This window comes from Onychostoma macrolepis, chromosome 11 (assembly GCF_012432095.1).
Source record: "Onychostoma macrolepis isolate SWU-2019 chromosome 11, ASM1243209v1, whole genome shotgun sequence".
NCBI lineage: Eukaryota > Metazoa > Chordata > Actinopteri > Cypriniformes > Cyprinidae > Onychostoma > Onychostoma macrolepis.
The window spans coordinates 20,701,876-20,725,998 of NC_081165.1; the positions used below are offsets into that span (position 1 = coordinate 20,701,876).

A 24,123-nucleotide genomic window follows, 5' to 3' on the forward strand; every position below is an offset into this window, starting at 1 on the left:
GCGCTCGCGACTCTGGCACATCACTCATTTAGCGTTGTTTTGGTCTTGACCTATCCTACTTACAAGCTCATTTCTTTCAAACAAGAAAATGGAAACCGCTAATCAGGTAGAAAATAGCGTTTGTGTATTTGACAATATCTAATGAAAATGACGAGACATGTTTAAAATGTAGGCTACTGAACTGTGCCTAATGAAACTACATTAAATGACGCTACTGATCATGTTCATTTGTTATTATACAGATTGTGTCACTTGGGACATTCCAAGTGCTTAAATTACCTTTGGGATTTATCCGCGGTCTGGAATGGGTAAGTGTGCGTAAAACACGCGTTTTTTCTCTCACCCTTTTCTAACTCTCTTTCCTTTACTTTTCTCAATTGGCTCAATAAACTTGGTCCAGGCATGTGTGAGGGAGTGAGTGATTTTTACTATCTTTTATTATTTCAATCATGTGCCGCAGTCAGTTTTGAATAAGTAGCCTTTATGTGGCACAGCCATATTTATAATAGGAGTCTTAATCCATTTGCGCGTTTTTGTTATAAGCAGAATCTGAATTGATCGTGCTGAATTGCATATCTAAGTTTTCATAACATTCATTTATTGTCATTTATTGTCAAACATGTAAATTACTCCTCATAAGTGTAAGTGACATTCCATTGATGTCATGATCAATCCCATATACATGAACCGAGGTGCTCGGGTTTATATAATGCACCAGCAGTCAATTCATGTGATGGGTTTTGCTGTTATTCACATTCTATTGCTATAAAGAAGCAATTGGTAAATGTAAATGGAGTTTAATATATTTATTATTATTATTATTATTATTATTAACATAATCAGATGTATTAATACATCTGCTTTGATATTTATTCCTTATGGCTAGTCCGATATTGGTGCAATATGAATGAAGTGTACAGGGGTGTTAGTTAATACAACATATCTATAGTTTTATACTTTATGTAGCCAATTCACACGAGTTAAATAATTTTGAAAGTGGTGTATTTAGGATCATTTAATCCTGTTCAGTTTAAAAGAAATCTTCACTGGTGACCAAATGTCAGTATAGGATGTCTGAAGTTTTTATTTTTAAACGTAACCCCATAACCGTGTTAACCAAAAATGAGTGTCCTGCCACTAATTATAGCCTCTAGTAAAAACAGCTCAAATGTGTTTTCCCACGGTCATCTAATGAGTGTGGGTCAGGGAAGTGTGCGTTGGACTTGCCATGGTGTCACACTCTGGTGCTCTGACATAATCTGCTTGATTAGACTAGTATCTGATCTCTGAGGACATGTCCAGCTTCTGTGTATGTGTGTCCATCTGTAAAGCTTTCTGCACTGTTAGTACTGCTATGTGGCTTTAGTACCCTATTATCAGACACAGCAGGATTCCCAAAAACCCAAATTTCCAGTCTTTTCAAATGATATGTTATCATTAGCACTTTGCAAGACATGCCGAGTGCTTGTAGCTATTAAAGTTAATTTACTGTGCTAAGAAAAAAAGTCTGGGCTGGACTTTAAAACCTTTTGAAATGGCAAATTTAATGTGTTCCCACTTTGTACAGCCAGGCTCACTGATAAAATTGCTATCTGTTTCCCAGATGGAATAGAATAGAATAGAATTTTGGTCAAATGAGTAATATAATTTTATAGTTTCTTTTAATTTATTAAATCAAAAACAGTATCTTTAAGCCTCTCCAGTGCTGTCCCCAATGTTCTCAGCAAAGTGACTGCACAAAGTCAAAAGGTCAATTGCTCTCATAGATGCCTCTTTCATCATCAAATGTAAGGAGAGGTGAAAATTAAAACATTTACAAAGCCAACCATAAATGGCTCTGAGCTATGCAAATGTGAGGCAGGCATGAGTGGCAACGCCATTTTGGATAATTATTGCAATTGAATGCTGGGGAATTGAAGGATGCGATGCATCTTCTCCTGAGGAAATTAATCTCCCTGCTCACCATTTGAAGTGTCCTCTGGAAAAAAAGAGAAGCTTATCACCGGGGAAACATGCAGTCTTAATCACTTTTGGTCACACAGTGGCTTTTCTCTCTGTCTTTCTGTCTGTGTATCTCTCTCTCTCCCTCTCTGCAGGTCTTTGGTTTTGTCTCTGCCTCTGTAGTTTCCTCTCTGCCAGCTTTTTTTTTTTTTTTCAACACAGTGATTCCTGCACAGTCGTCCTCTTGACATTTGCCCTCTCTCTCATTCTCTCAAAAGCCATTATTTCTGATAATTAGCCAATTATTGAGCTGTTGAAATGAGATGACTCAGTGAAACCAGTGACACATATTAAAATCTGCAAAATTATGTATTTTTGGATAATATAATATATCCCTTTTCCAAGAAAAACAAATACCCCAAATCTTACCTGGATTTGAAACCTTGAGCAAAATACCTCAGTGAGCTAATGAAGGCAATTTATTTGAAAAGTGCTTTGACCGACAGGCAGAATTTCACCACAGACCAGAGAGTAGGCCAGTATGATTCACTGAAGTAAAGTTGGTTGACAGGAGGTAGGTTGTTTTACAAATTCACAGAAGACAGTTTGGTTGACTACATGGAGATGTTTGTCAGTTCACTAGAAAGGTTGACTGACTGTGGGCAGATGTGCTTTGGCTGCTTGTGTGCAGATGTGCAGAAATTCATCTGTGAAAGGTTGGCTGTCTCTCCGTTTTTCGATCTCGAGTCTGCAATCGCATGAGGCGGCTGTTTCATGACCCACCTTTTTATCTCATGGATAAGACACAACAGAAACTGAAGAGCTAAACCGAGTCTTGTGACTTAACGTCCAGTAAAACAAAACAAATAGTAGAATTACAACTGTAAAACTATAAAATCTTCTGGTAAAATCTTTGAATAACCCAATTATTTGTGATTCGATTATGACAAAGGCCAGAGCTACCAGCATCAACACATAAGCCCCAACCTACATGCATATAAACATACTCAAAACATACACGCTCAAATATAAAGCATCCGCATCCGGTCGGGTGGCAGAGTCTGACTAACCGCTGTGACAGTCACCTCAGGGCAGGGGGAGGGGCTTGGTGATATCACGTGACCAAGTAGCCATGGAAACTCCATAGGGAGACAGCAACTGAGGAAAAGAAGGGGGACAGTGTTTTAAAAATAAAATGAGATTTTATGCCTACTTACGATCAGTGAAGCATATAAAGAGAGCCCAGATACACACTGGCTGTTAGGCCTGAGTGCATTGTACAGACGGGTAATGAGCTCTGGGAACATCCAGTGAGTGTTCTTCTAATTTCAACACAGATTATCTCATTAAACAACTGGGAGCTGGAAATTTTCTTTCATTGAATATACACACCTTTCATAGTGAACCCATTTGGGTTCCTCAAATAACCTTTCAGTAAAAGAACCATGTTTTTTTCTTAGATTGAAGAGTATTTCGATAATCTGAAGAACCTTTTCCCACTATAAAGAATGGAAATGATCCTGAGAATGTTAAAGGCTCTTTATGAAGCCATCAATGCCAATAAGGAAACTTTATTTTTAAAGCGAGTAGGGATCTGAAAATTGTCGGAAAGACACTCATTTCCCTCTGTAGGACTTATTTAGATCTCTTAAATAAAGTATGCTAAATCACTGTTGTTAGCCAGTCTGACATCTTGCAAGAAGTGACTGATATCTCCGTGAGAGAACATGGGATATTTTTACTCCTGCCACATACTGGGAATCATTGGAATGAAGCGTGGCATGAATGCAATGGTTGGGGGATGGAAAGGTTGGTGTTTATATAAAGGTTTATATATATATATATATATATATATATATATATATATATGTGTGTGTGTGTGTGTGTGTGTGTGTGTGTGTGTGTGTACATTTAGTCACCTACCAGAAACATTCAGGAAGTGTTACGCTGTCTGAGAGAGAGATGCTGAAGTATTCAATACAGGCTGAAAGCAGAGCAGTACACAGACACGTTGCTCTTGAGCGTGTGTTGTGTGTGTTCACCCATGGATAAGTGATGAGTGGATGCTTTAATGTGACACAGGTGCATTCTGATCTATATGCACTGACAAAACCAACAAAATCATTTTTAAAAAGCAGTTCTCTATCAGTTGCTATGCTAACTTTTCCAGTTCGTCCTTTGTCCTTTCCTCTAAGTTCAGATGGTAATAGTTATGGTAATAGTAACTATGGAATATTGTTAGGTGGTTGTCTAAACAACTACACTGTCAAAAATCAAAAGTTGAGAAAACTTAAAAGTTTAAGGCAACCATTTTTGAGTTTTCTCAACTTCTTGTTTTCAGTTAATACAACAAAAAGTTGAGAAAACGCAAAAATCTCCTGAAGCTGGATGCCTTAAATTTTAGATTTTTTTTACAGTATAGTCAACTAATCAAACCCTAAATAATTACATTGGATTAGGGTCCATGCACTAGATACCAATGAGTACTTTTTAAGTATTGACATCTTCACCTTTGAACAACTTTTTGTACGTTTTTTGCATAAAATGCAGCTCAAAGGCCAGAATAATAATATAATATTATTAAAATATAATAAAATATAAACAAAAATATATATACTTTCTAAAACTAAATGACTAAACCTAAAACTGGACTAAAAATAAATTAATGCTAAATAGGAATATTTAAAAAAAAATGACAAAAAAAGACAAAAAAGCAAATAAAATTACTAAAACGTACACTAAATTTAATTATATATATCTGCATACATAGATATAGATATGTATATGCATACATACATAGATATAGATATATATTTAAACTAAAATTAAAAGTATAATATAAATAAAATAAATACAAATTAACAAAATAATACTGATATAATAAAAAATAAGAAGGAATAATAATAATAACAAGTATTATTATTATTATTATTATTATATTTCTGTAAAATGACTGAGATATTTATGTATTCTGAGTTGTTCAGTGCTTTAAACACCAGTAGTACCATGTATAGTAAAATATCTCATGCCCTCCATTTTTCTTTTCTTTCCATCACTTCCCTCCCCTCTCTCGCGCTTTCTCTCCCTCATTCAGAATAGCTGTGTGTCTATGAAGGCAGTGGGTCTATGTTGGTGTAATCTTCTCCCCCTCTCCTCCTCTCTGCGCTCTTCATCCTTGCCCTGCAGAACACAGCTGGGAAAGCTTGATAAACAAGCCACGGCATCGTAACACTCACCCGCTCGTAGTCACACCAGTGTGCGTGTGTGAGAAAGAGCAAGACAGAGAGAAACTGAGAGCAGAGGGATGAAGAGGAGAGCGCAGCTGTAATGGATGAGAGGAGAGGGGGTGGGTCTCCAGAGCTTGAAGCGAAAGTGTTTGGGGGTATGTGGGCATGTGTGCTTGTTTGTTTGGGCAAGCGTGTGCTCATTCATGTGAGAGTGTGCATCTAGTGCAGTGGTGTGAGCTCCACTGACTCACACTATTATGCCACACTGTTCACACACATGCTGAAGACTTTGACTATTGTTGTTTTATACTGACACTTGTGGTATAATGTGGCATTAAAATTTTTGTAAAAAATCTGGGTTACAGTGAGGCACTTACAGTGGAAGTGAATGGGGTCAATCTGTAAACCAGTGTTATTTTAGTATTAATACTATAATGGTAAAATACAATGGAAACCTGAACGTATGTTATAGTTCATGCTGCATCAAAAATTGAGAACCTATTGTTTTTTATTTATATTCAAGACACTTTTAGACCTTTTTTTTCTCAAAAAATAGAATGAATGTTATCTTTTGAACATTTGACATGAACACGAATGGAGATTTTTCATGATTTTTCATGATTTTATATATGTATCACTATTTCAAAGTAAAGGTCAGAACTCGCTCTCTGACTCTGATGAGTACTCTTCTTGCAAATGAATAAATTACAGTTGCTCTGTAAAATATTTCAAAAATCAGTCACCAAATATGAAAACTAGAGTCTTTAAGCTTTCAAACGATATATAGTTTGTCAAGATTGCATTAGGTTCAGACTAAGATATTACTGTTTAAAACATGTAATGGCAAGTGGGCCCACCGGTGTAACCTCCTTTTTATTTTGAGGGGCATTATTTCTTGTGTTAATCAAAATCACAAATGCTGTTGATTAAGCTTAACCCTTATTAAGACCCTTATTAATCCCCAACACACACACACACACCAGAAGTGAGCCACATAAGGACGAGTTCCTCTGCTTTAATTACTGCAGATGAGATAAGTGAGAAAGTGGCAGTAGCTTAAGCAGGAACAGATTAGAATATCATTATTATGACTCACCTGCTCCTTCTGGGTCTTGACTGGGTCCCACAAGTCCACTGCAATCATAATAGTACAGTTATGCAATCAGTCCAGGCTTATTGACTTGGTGTTTTGTGTCTAAATGATTTGTTAAGTTATCTCCAAGTTATGAATTAACTGTAGTGAAAGCAATCCCCTACAAATTTGTCACTGTCTGCAACTCTGTTACTGCTCATTCATAGCCTTTTGAAGCTCATCTCAGTGCTGCCCCCAGATGGCGCTAATTGCTTAATTTTCATTGTAAAATATCACATCCACTATTGCATAATCATCCACCTACACATTAATATACAATCCAGTCCAAATGGCAAAAACCAAAAGGGTGAATATTGGTTACGAAATAGATTGTTTACCTAGCAATGTTAATGTTAATTATTACAAGGCTTGAGCTTCTTATGCTATCGCTTTTACACATTTAGAAAATATTACTTTGTTGCTTAGAATGGAAATTGTTTAAATTTTGCAATCTTTTAAAATGTTACAGCTCAGAGGCACCTAAATGTATTTATACTATTTTTAATTATTTTTGTAAGAATAAAATATTTCTAAATCTAAATATTTTTTTGTATTTTGTATATGTTCTCATCTCAGTGCATGTTTATGATGGAAGTTCCATTATATTATATAGTATAGTATAGTATAGTATTTCCTAACTAAAACAGATGAGGGCAGCAGAGGGGCTAATTTGAAGTTACAGCCACTTGGTTTGAAAATCATGACAAAAAAACACAACAACAAAAAAACATTGTAAAAAACATGTGTGTAGTAAATGTGTCCAGTATGTGAAGTCAGTGTATTTCAGTTTATTTTAGTTTATTTCATTTGAATTATGTTAGTATTTCAAGTTAAAGTAAACAAAATAGTAACTGGCTGAAATAAAATACTTAATATAACTAAAATATTTAATTTTAAGTTAACAAGCATTAATATTTATATAGCCTATATATGAAAAGCTTATCTGCAAAAACATATAACTCAGTTTTTTTAAAGTTATTTTTTAACCTAATCAAAATAACCCAACTGCAGTTTGATTTAGTTTAATTGGAATGCACAATGAAAAAAAAAATGATTTCTGAAAATAGTTAAAAACGGAGTTATATGTGTTTTTGCAAATGAACTCTTTATATATTACTCTGCTCCAAACTTCAGACAACAACATGAATCAGAATGTCTCTTTTCTGTACAATGTAATGAGGTGTTCAAGCATCAAAAAAAGTACCATAAAAATAATCCATATAACAAGTCGATCTGTTACACTCAAAGTCCCTTTCTAGACCTCCATTACAGTGAGCTCAGTGTTGAAGCCACATTTAAAACAAATTAGCAGTTCTCTGATGACCATCAGTACGCTGTCGATACAGAGCCACTTTTTCTGCCGTGCTCTGCCGATTCACGTAAATGAGAAATTGGATTCCTTGAGTCTATCAGGATAAGACCACTGGGTTTAAATAAATACTTCCCTCTGTAACTCAATACTAACCACAAGAGAAATTAATTTCAAGCACGGTTTCAAAGGGCTTTTCCTCTATCTGATACACTGAAATATGAAAGCGGTATGATCCAAAGCTCTAACAATAAAGTACCAGCCAAGCACTACTGTGATTTCAGGCAACTAAAATGTACTCATCTTTAAAGATTTTCTTCAGTTAGAGGCACTTGAAATTATGAAAAATGATACTTCTTCAAATTATTTTCTAAATGCACTAAATAACAGCAGTTTTATATCCATTCCAGCATATCTCACACTGGGAGGATTTTCTGTATCCCTGCAATACATTTCAGTGACATGGATCATTGTCAATGTACAATGCAGTTAGTGCAGCATTCAGTCTGTCCTGTGAGTGTGGATATCTCTGTGTGTGTGTGTGTGTGTGTGTGTGTGTGTGTGTTTGAGTCAAGGAAGCATCTGAAGTTGTTTAGCAGCCCTGGTTCTGGTGTAGCTCAGGTTTCAGTGAGGCTGAATGATTGGCACATCAATAAAGGATTGTAGGAGCTCTTTGCAGTGACACTGTAATGTAGGTGGCTTTGAAGATGCACATACTGTATGTGCATGAGTTCTTCATTGAAATGCATTTGTTGCTGTTGATCTGAGATGGGTGATCCCGATATACTGTAAGGCACAATCAGTACAGAAAAATGTGGACACCCTAAATCTAATATCAGATTGTTCTGTGCGTTCTTTATATTTAAAGGAGATCCTAAATTATAATGAGGGTTTTAGGTTCACTTTTGTTTCATAAAGAGCGTTTACATACTCTGTTTATCATAACTCATTGCTTTATAGAGAATGACTTTTAAAGATGCAGCTTTTCTGTTTTGGTGTGCAAACTGTCAGCTAACTGTCACGAATCCAGTCTGCACTTCCGTTCACTCACCACTAGAGGTCACCCGCTCACCACATGGACTTTCACACCACACATCACATGGACTCCATTTCCCATCATTCATTGCACTAAGGACACAAAGCTCCTTGCACTGATTACACACAGCTGATTCCCATTTGCACACAGTATTTAGCCATGGACTTTCTCTGCCTCAGGGCCGAGTATTGTATGCATTATCGCTGCCCTACAGAGCCCCGTTAGTTTTCCTAGCCTTGCCTTGCCTTGCCTTGCCTTGCCTTGCCTTGCCTTTGTCGGATTGTGTTTTCCCCTGCCTGGACTATAGCTAACGTTTTGGATTACCTCTCCTGTCTCGCCCCTTTGGATTCTGTACGCCGATCGTCGACCCACGCTTGTCTCTGTTTACTCTTTGTCTCGCCCATGTTATACCTGTCTGCCTGTTATGACCACGTCTCTTGTAAATAAAAGTCTGCAGATGGATCCGCACGCCTCACGTCTCGTCAGCCCTGTTACACTAACACCCAAAGTAGCATACTATTAGCATGTTTTTTTAACACACCATTGTTGGACAACTATTTCTTTAGTCTCATAGTTTGTATTTACATTTTATTTTATTGAAATCTTGAAAAGTTTAATATTTCAACACTCTTCAAATATGTAAAAGTTTGAAAACAAATTACTAAACAATTACAGAAATTCCAGGACCACCAAAAAGTATAGTATTTTATATAATTATTGCCATAGAAATGGCCTGGAAAGAATGAAATATAAAGTTTAAAATTTTAAATTCTCTAGTTGACTAGATGATTGTTAGACAACTATTTCTTTAGTGTTTCTCATAGTTTTTATTTTATTAAACAATTAAAACAATTCCAAGGCTACTAAAAATTTAAGTATTTTACATGATTATTGCCATAAAAATACCTGGAAAGAAGGAAAATTAAATTAAATTTAATTCATTTCATTTCATTTCATTTTTAATTGATGTTACTAAACAATTACAGAAATTTCAGGACCACCAAAAAGTCAAGTATTTTATATAATTATTGCCATAGAAATGGCCTGGAAAGAATGAAATAAACAATTTAAAAATTTTAAATTCTCTAATTGACTAGATGATTGTTGGACAGCTATTTCAATTTTTTTTTTTTTTGCCATAGAAATGAGCAGGAAATAAGGGAATTTTATTTTATTATTTTACAACAATTCTAGGACTGCCAAATACGAAAGCATTTTACTTGAAGAAATTACCTGAAGAGAATGAACTATGTTATTACTATGTTGTCATCGTTTTTGGATAGACACAGAACTTATTATTGTTTTACACACTAAGATTTGAAGACCTAGTAAGCCACAGGCACATACTATTTGGTAGCCACAACTTTTACCTTACAAGAATATCTTCTATTTCTGTGGAAGCTCTTCATCTTAAAATTGAAGCGAGGCATTCCCCAAACCCCAGGTCACTCACAGCCTCCACTGAAGATAGAAGCATGACACAGTTTCTGTTTGACACAGTTTGAAGTCATCTCATTACTCTGAAACTGTGAAGACTGAAAATATTCTGGTGGGGAAAGACAAAGAGGGGACACCTCTCCTCATTACCAGCTCAACAGGTGCTATGCACATATGGGTCGCTGAGAGAGAAGCGTCTTTTCTACTGGCCGTCAAGCTCCCACACATGCTCACCTGTTTCACATGAGTCTCTCTCACGCCTGTCCATTAGATTCAGCTAAAGTCGAGTGTGATTCTGTTGCTGTCAGACACACTTTCATTTAATTGCATCACTCCTTGTGGTGAGTGGATAAATCTATCACAATAGGAACTCAGCTTTTGGACTGGATAAGTAGAGTCTGAAGGCCACACTGGGGAATCCTTAGGCCGGGCGTACTCTGTGAAATTTTCATCTGATTTTGAGCCGATTTCTCTTTTTTTGATTCAGGAAGAATTTCAGCTTTGCGATTAGCCTCTCCCGACTGGCAATCAGATGGTCGGAGGATTTTCTGGCATTTCAGAAATTTTAGTCGCCCCTCATAAGGGTATTGCACAGGTGAAGCAGAGCTATGAAACGACTGCCCTAAATTCAGTGGGGATTTTTTTCCTCACAGTTTGTAGACGTTAATAAAACACAACCTAATAGGCAGTAAATTTAATTAATTGTTATTTTATGGTGAGATTTTGCATCACTTCTGGCCATAGCTATATCCCTTCTAGCCACAACCAACAAAATCATGTCGACATGGTGTGTGGTTTGGATGGAAGCGATGGAGGCTACACGGTTCCGGGTTCGGAGGGTCCCACGTGTATATTTTGCACATATAGTGTGAGCAGTCAAGATACAGCTTGACGATTGGACCGTACAGTGTGAGAACTAGTGCTGTCAAATGATTAATATATAAAATAAAAAAATTTGTTTACATAATATATGTGTGTGTGCTGTGTATATTTATTACTTATATATAAATACACACACATACAGTATATATTTTGAAAATATTTACATGTATTTACATGTATAAATTGATATTCATATAATTTATATTATATATAAATATATTTAATATATAAACATAACATAACATAACACAAAACACCTCATCTTATGGAAAGTTTTTGCTGGGATGAAACACCACAAATGTGTGAAATTCAGCACCAGTTCTTGTATTTTGAGGTGTTCTAATACACATCATGAGACTCTAATTCTTATTTCCATTACTTAGACATAAGCTTCATTGTTAAGGGCTGTAGCTTTTCCAAGTGACTTTGGCATGATATATGAGCAGGCATTTTGTGGTTAGCCTTGAGAAGGCATCATTGTTTTTGCCTTAATGACAAGCCAGTGCTGTCTTATATTAAAGAGCTGTTGCCTGTGGTAATTAATCATGTTGTTTATTAGCAGGGCTGGCTTTTTCCATATACATCTGAAATTGGCATCTACATGACATTGACAATAAACTCTAAAACTGTTATCTTCATGTCATCTAACAGTTTCATATAGCATACATTTACATTACATTTACATTTAGTCATTTAGCAGACGCTTTTATCCAAAGCGACTTACAAATGAGGACAATAGAAGCAATCAAAACCAACAAAATGCAACAATATGCAAGTGTTATGACAGTACACATAGCAAGTTTTTTTATTTTTTTTTTTTAAGAAAACAAGTAGATAGAATAGAAAAAAAGAAAGCTAGTGTTAGAGGGTCAGTTAGATACAAAGAAGACAGGTAGATAAAATAGAATTAGAATAGATAGTGCTAGAGTTAGAGGGTCAAATAAAGATGGAAGAGATATGTTTTTAGACCTTTCCTGAAGATGGCTAAGATCTCAGCTGCTCAGATTGAGTTGGGCAGGTCATTCCACCAGGAGGGAACAGTTAATGAAAAAGTCAGTGAAAGTTATTTTGTGCCTCTTTGGGACACACTATTGCAGTGTTGCACACAACGTCCTGCAGACATTATTTCCAACCCTAATTAAACACACCTGTCTGTAATTCAGTAATTCTGAACACTGTGATAAGCTTGTTCTGTTTGGTAAGGGTTGGAACTAAAGTCTGCATGACACTGGCCAGTAGAAGAGTCCTGCTTAAAACCTCAGTCCTGGAAGGATGAAACAGAACATTATTTATTTATTCATTTAATATTTTTTTTGGTCACACTTTATTTTAAGGTCCAATCCATTAACTATGACTTTTGCCTCAATAAACTTCTAATTTCCTGCTTATTAATAGTTAGTAAGGTAGTTGTTAAGTTTAGGTATTGGGTAGGATTAGAGATGTAGAACATGGTCATGTAGAATAAATGCTTTATAAGCACTAATACACAGCCAAAATGATAATAATATAATTAATACTGAGAATTGATCCCTATACTATACCATTTTTTAAGTTTAGGGCTTTGAAACTTTAGAAAAATGAAAGATATTTTTATAAGTATCTTTCTGTATCATCACAAAAGGGGCTTATGGTGTTTAACTCAAGCTTAATAAAAAAGTATGAAAAATGCTCATCCTGTCAAGGGCAAATACATAACGGTATATATGTGTACATTACTAACGTAACAAAAAGTCCTTTATTCCTGCATGATATAACATTAGTTATATATTTTTGAAAATGCATTTTTTAAAACATGTAATTATTTTTTTAATCATATTTTTACAGTTTACTCTTAAAGATAAACGTCCAAATGTGCACAAGTTTTTTGAGGGACACACAAACCGCAAACACTTAAACAAACTTAAACAAAAATATTCTTGATTTTATCAAACTGTGGTTGAAAAACTGCATAACAGGGTGGAAAACAAATTAACCCGAAAAACTGAAAATGCAATATAGCTAATAACATTTTAACAATTAAATAACTTTCACCATATTAACATTATTTAAGACACTTCTTGGAAGTAAACCTAAATCAAGTCTAGCTGAGACTGTGTTGCTGATTATTATTGGTGATTCACTCACAAAATCTCTTTCATTTCAATGCAAAACTGTCCAGTATGACAGGTGACTTCATTGAGAAGTGATTTGGGGAGACCCTCTGTGTGTTTGTGACTGTAGAGCAGCCCCCCGTCCTCAGAGCAAAAGAGGGAGTGCAGGGTTATACTTAGAGAGCCAAGCACCATCCCTCTCCTGAGCTCACACTCCCCCTTCACCATCCACACTACAAGACGAGCAGAGAGAGACAAGGAGAAGATACATCTAATATGTTCTGAAGCTGGATATCTCTTTTGCTTTTAAATGTGTATGGTCATATTTGCTCCGGTAAGTCCTGGCTTCACAATCTCTGTATGTCTCATAGCAGCCATCAGGTGTTACACAGTTATTTATTCATAGAGTTCAACTGACTTAATATTAATAATCTTCTTCTGTGGTAGTTTTTGTAAGATGTGGGATTTTTTTTAGTTTTGTGGTGCAGTTTCTTCAAAAAGCAACAGTAAGACTGCAGATCTCCCAACATCCCATTCATTGGAGACCTTTTAGGTGCTAACATTTGCTCTCATCATTCGACTGAATCATTCGTAATTCAGAATGAGTGAAATGTCTATTTCTGTTAGCTTATGAATGAGTCATTATTCATGATCAATGAAATGCGGTGCGAAAAAAGCGATTTGGTTTCCAGTGTTCCTCACATATTAGATGTTTAGAGGTCCTTGGATTCACACTGTATCTATGCCATTGTGAGCTTTTTTAGCTTTACTAGAAACTAAAAAGGCAAGAATTTCTGTAATTGAATAGATTGTAGTGATTTGGTTGAGGAGGTTCACCGCATATTATGTTACCATGGTGACATTCTGGCTATTAATTGTTGAAGGTATCCTGTTTGAAAACTGTATCCTGAAGAGACTTTTAAAGTAATAAGATTGAATGTAAAACTGTTAAAAAAAAATATACTGATAAAGGAGTGAATATATGAAAAATTTAAGCAGGCTTTAAAGTTCAAGATGAATAGATATAATTATACTCCAGAAGAGCTTCTGAAGTCTGAAAAACTCCCTTAAATTTTGTTTTTTCAACATTTTCTGTTCTGATTTTGTGGAAAATCTATAAAATGTATTTAAATATGGTACATATTATACAATTTTATACACTACCATTTAAATATACAAATCAATCATTCAAAAGTTTGGGGTCAGTAATAATTATTAATGTTTTTGAACAAAGGCTGCATTTATTTGATCAAAAATACAGTAAAAACAGTGATATTGTGAAAAATGTTGACAATTTAAAATAACTCTTTTTTTTCATTATTTTAATAGATTTCACAGTATGTGTGATGGCAAAACCTCAGTAGCCATTACTCTAGTCTTCAGTGTCATGTGATCCTTCAGAAATCATTCTAATATGCTGATTTGATGCTTAAGAAACATTTCAAATTAACATTTCTTATTTCAGCATTATATGTAGAAAGCAGTTCTGCTTATTATTGTTTTGTGCAAACTGTGCGTACATTTTTCCAGAATTCTTTGATAATTAGATAGCTTAAAAAAATAGCATTTATCAGAATCAGAATCAGAAAGAGCTTTATTGCAAAGTATGTTTGCACATACAAGGAATTTGTTTTAGTGACATAAGCTTCCGGACCGGTACACAGAGACAAGAACACACAGGCAATAAAAATAAAATGAGAATAAAAAAATACACATATGTAAATATAAATAGACAAAAATTGAAAAATATCTAAATTGTATGTACAGTTGTGCTATAGATAATAGAATGGAATAGAATAGAATAGAATGAGATGCAGGGATGTGCTTGGATGGAGGTGGTAACAAATAAATAAAGGTTATTGCACATTTTTATTGCATAATGTGGGGAACAATTAACTGTTCATAAGGTAGATTGCCAGGGGGAAGACATTTTATTTTGTATTTATTTGAAATAGAAACCTTTTGTAACATTATAAATGTCTTTACTGTCACTTTTTTTGTGTCCTTCAAAAAAAAAAAAAAAATTTTGAACAGTAATATGTCACTTGAATGTTGATTTCCTGATGTACTGTTTGTTTGAGTGGTCTGACATAGAAACAACCAGTGGTGTGAGTTTTGGACAGGACTGCCTATTAGGGGAAACCTTTCTAAAACAGATTCTATTTTTGCAATTTCTTTTCATGTTAGTAAATCTTTTAGGGAAAAAAGTTTGTATTCTGGTTCTTCTTTTTGTATTATCATTGTTACATTGCCAGACACTGTCATTGAATCATTAATGTCCTTCAGCCACAGAATGCTTTGAATACTATTACAAAATAAATAAAAACAAACAAATAAATGTATTTTATCGCAATATATCGATCATTGTGCTTTCATTCTTTCACATTATGGTCTCTCTTGACTTTTGAAGATATGCTCATCATTGATTTTCTTCAGGCATTCAGTCTTGCATATCTGCAGAATGACTTGTATATGGGTTCACTGAGATGTATTACCTCCACAGAGAGCCCGTTCTCATATCAGTGTCACAGAAATGTGTTTTACGCCAGTGCGTTCGGCTCTCAGACAGCTTGAGCATGTGCTTAATAAGACTAGCCTTCACAATAGATCCATGGCCTAAATAAAAAGGGGCAATGGACGTATAAAGAGAAAAACAGTGAGAAGGAATGGGACAGAGGCGGGGTATATGCAGGTATCTGGAGAGGTTGTGTAAAAGTGTTGTTAACGGCAAGATGGAGGTTTCTCTATTATGAAAGATGCTCAGGCATCATAGTTTCACTCAGAGTTCACAAACATCCTTTGCAAATGTGCTTGACACCTCCGGATGAGAATTAATTACTTGTTTACAGTGGCTCGGACTTAATTGAAATTGACCAGTCTCATATTACTGCTGCTAATCCAGTATCTAAATAAAGAATGGTATTAGAGCAACTCTACTAGTTAGACAATGTCCCTTTAAGCACTTTTCTCTTTATAACATCAACATGGAATTTTTGTAATGTAATGAATGAATCCTTCATTTCAGGTCGGGCAAGTTATTACAAAAACCTTTTTTCTTTTTTTTTTTCTCCTGTAATTAGACTTATGAAAAAGAGTTTGTTATCTGAAAAGATGTGTCACGTCTCTGTTACGTTAAAACTAGCCTATAGCACCAATGACCATATGAGAGATTAGGATATTTATGTAAGATTCCCGATATTCGATTCTATTTATTCAACTGTTCAATAAACAAGTTAGTATTGAATAGCCTAACTTATATTTCACACATAGTATTTCTGGTTTTGAAAGTGGTTTCAGAACGTTGCAACATGCAGATGTGGTGTTTCTTTAACTAATGAATCAGAACAAATCGCTTTAATGAACTAAATGACTCCTTGATGCACTCAAATGGTCACTTGTTTCCTTCCTGAATGAATCGGGTTTCGAAAGAATCGGTTGAATGAATGAATTAACTGACTCACTTGCAAAGACAATCACTTGAAGCCACCTACTGGCGTAACAATGTAAACCATAGAAACTTGCATTTCCCGCAAATATACAGTATTTTTAACTCATAAACTGATGAGAGACAGTCATAATTCTTACATATATTGACTGTTGTGCTTGTTATATTCCATCAGCTTTTTGCCATCTTTGCATTTGCAACATGTGGAGGCTACTCTGGGCAACTGCGGGTTAGTGTGGACTGCATCAACAAGTCCGACAGCAACCTCAGTATTGGCATCAACTTTGCTTACCCATTCAGGTGAGGCTAATTTAAAGCACCCCCTGCGTATTCTCTGCAGAGTAATGGATAAGGAGATAGATAACTACCTGGCTTTAATTCAGTACGCTAATACGCAGGAGCATTTGATTATGTGGTAATGGTTTCATCTTTATATTCTCTGTGTGCCGTCAGTTACAAGATTTGTCTCTTGGCGAGCACAGTTGGATTCGGTGTTTTAAATGGAAACATAAATCGCAGCATCAGAACTATTTTTTTTTTAAATTAAGTGATTGTACTAATTGGGCAGATGTTCAGGTTCAGTATAATATGTATAATACGCATTTTATACACCTATGTTGCTATGTCTTTCATTCTGTCATGTTTTAATCATATTGATTTGTACATACATATATATATATATATATATATATATATATGAAGAGTTTATTTGCAAAAACGGATAACTCCGTTTTCAAAAATCACGTTTTTTATTATGATATCATGTTTTTATTGTGTTTTATTGTGTTAGTTAGCTGTTTTTTTTTTACCTAGTCAAAATAACCCAAATGCAATTTGATTGAAATTAATTGGAATGCATAATGAAAAAAACATGATTTCTGAGAATTGTTAAAAACAAGAGTTATCTGCTTTTGCAAATGAACTCATATATATATATATATATATATATATATATATGTGTGTGTGTGTGTGTGTGTGTGTGTGTGTGTACTTTGGTGTTCATTCTAAATTATTTCAAATAAATTTTATTTAAAATGAATTAAAATTACATGCATTTAAAACAAAATAGGATTTTATTTTTTATTATTTCATTTTGTGATATTTTGTATACGATATACAATGGAGAGTTCATTTAGTAAATCAGTGAATCTAAGTGCATTCATGCATTCATAACCTAAATGCATGTATATAACTGTTGATGATCAGATTACCAATTGACTAATTAATCAGTTTTCCATATTTCCAATGGCCTTTGTCTGTGTGAATGAATTAATGGTTGATTATAAGATTTAGAAGGATAAGCCTTATCTTCCATTTCAAGTACCTCACAGTATTTATAGTTTTGTCTTAAATATAAATTTTGTTTAGCAATTTCAGAGATGAGAAATTCTTTCTGAGAACTCGCTCACTCATTTGTACTCAATAAATGAGTTGACACATACACTAGAATCACGCAGCAGATCCTGTCTTCATTGTTATCCATTGTGGTAACAGAGTTTAAGTCATACACTGTCAATTTACAGAACAGAAGACAATAGAGTTCTGTAGTGAATCACCACTATAACCGAAAATGTTTTTGACAGGCTGAAATTCTTATGTAGTCTCAAATAATATGTGTCCAAGTTGTTGTTGTTGTTGTTGTTTTGCCCTAAAAGGTCAAGCAGACACACAAGATGCCCACAACAATGTGATGCTTTGAAGTAGCCCTCAGGTCTCACTGTATTCAGTAGAGCTGGGCTTCAACTTCATAGTTATCAAAGGAGGACAAGGCAGAAATAGAAAGGAACTAAAGTAACCTTATGACAGAAACTATATATCTTATTATCCAGTGTTAGTTAGTAAATGCTGACACTGAAAAATACCTAATCTTACTGCAAATTGTATTAAAAAAGTAGTGTGTTTTTGTGCCTTACATGAAACAGGTTGAACCGGGTGGAATTTGACGTGCCGATGTGTGAGGGAAGGAGACAAGAGCGGCTTTACCTGATCGGAGACTTTTCCTCCTCAGCCGAGTTCTTCGTCACCATTGCTGTCTTTTCCTTTCTGTACTCCCTGCTGGCCACTGTGGTCTACATCTTTTTCCAGAACAAGTACCGCGAAAACAACCGTGGACCTCTCATTGTGAGCCCTGGTGTTATTTTAGACAAGCTAAATGCTTGAATCTCTGTCAAAGCCTTGCTATTAGAGAAGATTAATAAACAAGACATGAGCATACTTAGCATACTGTAATTCATTCATGCATGCAAATCATAGTAATTGAGAATAGAGCTTTTATTGTATAATTTTTTTAATGATAAAGTAGTTCTTGAAATTAGCAACAGAGTTTGACCGAAATACATGTAACATGCTTTCTTGATGCTCCCCAGGACTTCATAGTGACGGTGGTGTTCTCATTTATGTGGCTAGTGAGTTCATCTGCCTGGGCAAAAGGTCTTTCAGATGTAAAGGTGGCGACTGATCCAGATGAGGTGGTTCTGCTCATGTCTGCATGTAAGGTGCAGACCAACAAGTGCAGTTCAGTGTACGGACCCAGATGGTCTGGCCTGAACACATCTGTGGTACGGCATAAATTTCTCAGATTACACCACTCTTACTCCACATATATTCCTTGTATTTGGGTGTCTAATCTTTCATTTACGACCCTTAAAGGGATAGTTCACCCAAAAAAGGAAAATTACCCCATGATTTACTCACCCTCAAGTCATCCTCCTAGGTGTATGTGACTTTCTTCTTTATGACGAATACAATCAGCGTTATATAAAAAAAATGTCCTGGCTCGTCCCAGCTTTATAATGGCAGTGAACGGGTTGAGATTTTAAAGCCCCAAAAAGTTCATCCATCCATCATAAAAAAGTGCTCCACACGGCTCCAGGGGGTTAATAAAGCCCTTCTGAAGTGAATACTACATCCTACGTCATCCGCTGGAACGCCACTCTCTAGTGAACACGCATACGACAGTTATCGGAGACTAGAGATTATGGTTTATAAAGTTTTAAATGTGGATATTTTTCTTACACAAATGCATCGATTCACTGCAGAAGGCATTTATTAACGTGTGGAGCACTTTTTATGATGGATGAAATCCCCCATTCACTGTCCTAAAGCTTGAAAGAGCCAGGACATGTTTTAATATAACTCTGATTGTATCCATCTGAAAGAAGAAAGTCATATACACCTATATGGCTTGAGGGTGAGTAAAACATGGGGTAATTTTCATTTTTGGATGAACTACCCATTAATAGGCACAAAAAAAAAATCTAACTATACTGTATGTGTTAAAATATTTTTTATATGTCATGACTGATTTTAACATAATTATAAGAAATGTTTTTTTGTGCACCAAATCAGCACATGGCTCAAGGCTCATGTGATAAATATTTTAACATACTTAAAATATTAAATAAATGTATTATACAAATATTTAAATATGTATTACAATATGCAATATTTAAAATCTAATTTTTAAAACATTTAATAAATGAATACATTTTAATAACATTTGAATATTTAATATTTTGTAGAACTGCTGAAGTTCTTTGATTTCTTGTATTCATCAAGGCATTTTTTCCACAGGTATTTGGCTATTTGAACTTCGTGCTGTGGGCTGGAAACATCTGGTTTGTGTTTAAAGAGACAGGATGGCACAAGGGAGGTGCAGCAAGGTACCCTGCCTCATCCTCAGAAAAACAAACTACAGCCTTCAACCAGCAGGTCTACAACCAGGGCAGCTTTGATCAGTCAGGAGGTGCTTTTACTGGAACGGGGGACTTCGCCCAATCAGAGTACAGCCAGGTGGGAAATTATGGTGGGCCCATCTCCTACACCAATCAGTAACGCCCTCTGCCTCTTTGTAATCCCCAAACACAGGGGAGCCATTTCTAAGGGCAAAGTTCAACACTGAGCACAAGAGATGAAGGAAAAGATAAGTTTAACAGATAGATTAAAATGCATCCTTTATTTCTGATTATATAAATAAATAAAGGCTTTTTTTTAGAATACTAATACATTTTTAAAATAAATGACAGGGATCCTCAGATGTATTGTATGGTTTTTGATTTTACCTGTCCGTAAATGTTACTGAAATATCACTGTTTACTGAACAAAGGTCATTGCATCCAAATGTGAAACTCAGAGCAATAGTTCTTGCAGGGAACTCTGCAAATCCATTGATTTTAATGGAGATGGTGCATCTGAAGTACGAGGAAAAATGAAGAGTTTACAAAAGTGATATTATGTCACTACGACAAAAGTTTTAGAGACAGTCCATTTGTAATCTAAATAGTATTTCTGCTTCATATGAAACTGAACCGACTCCACAACTTTAAAATGATTCCTATGTGTCAAATGCTCCATCAGAGCTTTTTCAAGTGTGTAGGTGGCCATAAAGTCAACATGAATTGAGTTTTCAACCTATTTCACGTCCATAATGTGACATATTTGGAGCCATAACAAATATGAAGTTGCTATAACAATAGCTATTCAGTCATTGGTTAACACCATCCACAATTCATCGCTACAGGAAAGTCGTTTCAGAGGCAGAACAAATTATAACTTTTTCATTAAAGGTTACAAAGAGAAACTTTTTTCAAGCTGTTCTTTTAAGTAACATTCACAGATGAATCATCCACAGTAAGAGCATGAATGTGCATTAAGAAAGATTTCATGTTGACTTCTAAAGAAACAGTTTACCCAAAAACGTTACCCAATGTTTACCCATAAATTTACTCATCCTCAGGCCATCCAAGATGTAGATGAGATTGTTTTGTTACTGGAACAGATTTTGGGAAATTTTGCATTATTTAGTAGTGAATGGGTGCCATCACAATGAGAGTTCAAACAGCAGATAAAAACATCACAGTAATCCAAAAGTAATCCACACAACTCCAGTCCATCAATTAACATCTTGTGAACCACCATACTGCTTTTTCTAGCGAAAAAGTCATCTATTCTGAATCAGGAGAGAAATGCACAGATTAAGCACTGTTTACAAGTGAAAACAAAATGAAACTAATACGTTCGTGGATTTTGATGTGGGAGGATAATAGGTGATGGACTTTTTCACTGGAGAAAGTGTTATTATGGATTATGGACTGGCATTTTGACCAGAAGCGACGGTGTAAAGTTAAAACAGCTTAATGATGGCTTTATTTCTTTCAAACACTCTGCTTTTCACTTTCCACAATGTTGATTAATGGACTGGAGTCCTGTGGATAACTTGTAAATTATCGTGATGTTTTTATGAGCTGTTTGGAATCTCATTCTGACGGCACCCATTCACTGCAGAGGATCCATTGGTGAGCAAGTGATGTAATGCTAAATTTCTTCACAACTTTTCTGATCAAGAAACAAACTCATCAACATCTTGGATTGCCTGAGTGTGAATACATTTTCTGAAATGTTTCACTTTTGGGTGAACTGTTCCTTTAAGTGTACCTGTCCTAATGGTGATCACCTAGAGTAGGTGATGCAGGTGTTTGTCATTTACAGTATATAACAGAGATTCATTTGTCGGTATAGATGTTAGATTACTGTTTGTTGGGTTTCTGGATTTCTTATCTCCAGAATAATGTCATGCCAGTGCTTGTTGGTTTGGTGTATGCACTATTGTGTTTCCACATTTATGACTCTTTAATGTTTGCACTGTATTGATGAACTGCATGAAGTTGTGCCATATTAACCTTTTTCAGTTTCAGTTTCAGTTTGTATATCATTTCTTTCCTAACTAACAGGGCCATATTGTCTATTCTATGACCTTTATTATGATCACAAGGTGATTGAAACACAATCAATACTTAATTTTCTTACTTTCTTGTGTATTTTCTTATTCCTTATCTGTTCCTTTTAAATGCATGAGGCTTTGTTAACCACAAAGACTATAAAGCAAGACAAAAAAATAATAATAATAACATTGCAGTACATGTTAAAGTTCTTGTTCTGGTTGCTGTTGCATTTCAATGTGAATGAGTTTCTGTCTTGATATTTGCATTTTTGATCAGTGGGTGTGAATGCTTTAATGCATTTAATGTGAAAAGCCAATAAAGATATTGTACATTCCTCTAGACTGAGCGTAATGCAGTGTTTTCTGTTCTAGGAACCGTCATCGTATTGATGAATTCTCAGTCCACAACAATGAATCAGCTGTTTCAATAATATGGAGCAATTCATAGGAATTCGATGACTGTCTGACTGCCATTAAATTAATAGACAAAGCCAGTAATCAGATCTAAATTTATCAGGAGCAGACAATTGCTCAGGCAGTGCAGTATACAAGTCTCTTAGAATATCTTATTTCTCATTGACCTTGCTTATATAAGATGTGTGATGACAGTTCTTATCTTATATCTGTACAGACACTGACATTCAAAACTAAACCTATGCTGAGAATATTGAAAATTTGACAACTTGTGACTATACAGTCTTCTAATTAAAAAAACAACACAAAAATAATAATACTACTACACACACACATCTAGTGGACACTGTTATATGTCAGTGACCCTGCTATCAACTAGTAAAAAAGCTAATTGGGAAGTTTACTTGCAGGCTGCAACATTTCAAGCTCAGAAATGCAACTTATTCAGAGATACAACTGGCAAAGCTCAGGTACTTCACATTGTGAAATGTGAGTGTCACTGTTCATTGGACTGCCTTAGTGGGTGAATAGATCACCAATAGCAGGTCATTCTGACCTAGTCCTGATCTAATGTTCCTATGTTACAGCACATTGGTTTCTTTTCATGTACACCTCAGTGCTGTTACCATAGCGATGGAAAGATGTGTCACGGCATGTTATAGTCGTTCTCAGGGAGACGAGCTTTGTCTTTCAGAAAGGAAGAATAGGACTACCTGGAATTGCATTTACTGCTAGAAAAGTAGAGAGTGCAAGAAGAGAGTGTCTGGAGAAACAGGCACAAGATAGATTAGTTTTGTGACCTCTGGGCATTTAAAATACTTTTAAAACTGTGACTGCAAAAAACGTAGTGCAGCTTCAACACATTTCTATCAGAGTATGTAGTTTCTGTGTTAGTAGTCTAGTGGTGTGTTCCTCAAGAGGAAATAATGGTCACCTTTGACCGGTAATGACACTGACACATTGTAAAATGAGGACAAAATTATCTATGTTTACCTTTTCTGATGGGCCCAAACCTGTGTGATTTTTTTTCTTTTGCTGAACACAAAAGGATATATTTTGAAGATTGTTTGCAACCAAAGAATTGACATCAATAGCATTTTTCCCCCATAATATGGAAGTCAGGTCCATCAACTGTTTGGTTATCAATTTCCTTCAAAATGATCTTCTTTTATGTTCAACTTGATGTCAATTATGTACTGTAGGTGATGCAGTTGTTTGTAATTTACAGTAAATAACAGAGATTTCTGTTTTCATCTGTAAGTATAGATGTTAGTGGCAAACATGGCTTTTTGTGTGCCTGTATGCCCATCAAGAGGAAATAATGGTCTCCATTGACCAAGAATGACACCGACACATTGTAAAATGGGGAAAATATCTGTATTTCCATACTATTTCTGACTGCCCATTATCATCGAAGCCCTTGGCCAAACAACGTCAAGCAAAGGCATCCCTCATGACAATAAGAGTATGCTGGGAAAGTTTTGTTTGCTC

General features: G+C 35.3%; 1 protein-coding gene across 1 annotated transcript; it reads left to right on the forward strand.

Moving 5' to 3' along the window:
* The first annotated feature begins 18 nt into the window (after positions 1-18).
* On the forward strand, positions 19-22,550 carry synpra (synaptoporin a). The gene is made up of 6 exons (XM_058791549.1): positions 19-106; positions 243-308; positions 16,675-16,799; positions 18,422-18,620; positions 18,866-19,057; positions 20,073-22,550. Exons 1-6 carry the CDS (start codon positions 89-91, stop codon positions 20,331-20,333), a joined length of 861 nt encoding a protein of 286 aa, XP_058647532.1. The 5' UTR covers positions 19-88; the 3' UTR covers positions 20,334-22,550.
* The last annotated feature ends 1,573 nt before the right edge of the window (positions 22,551-24,123 follow it).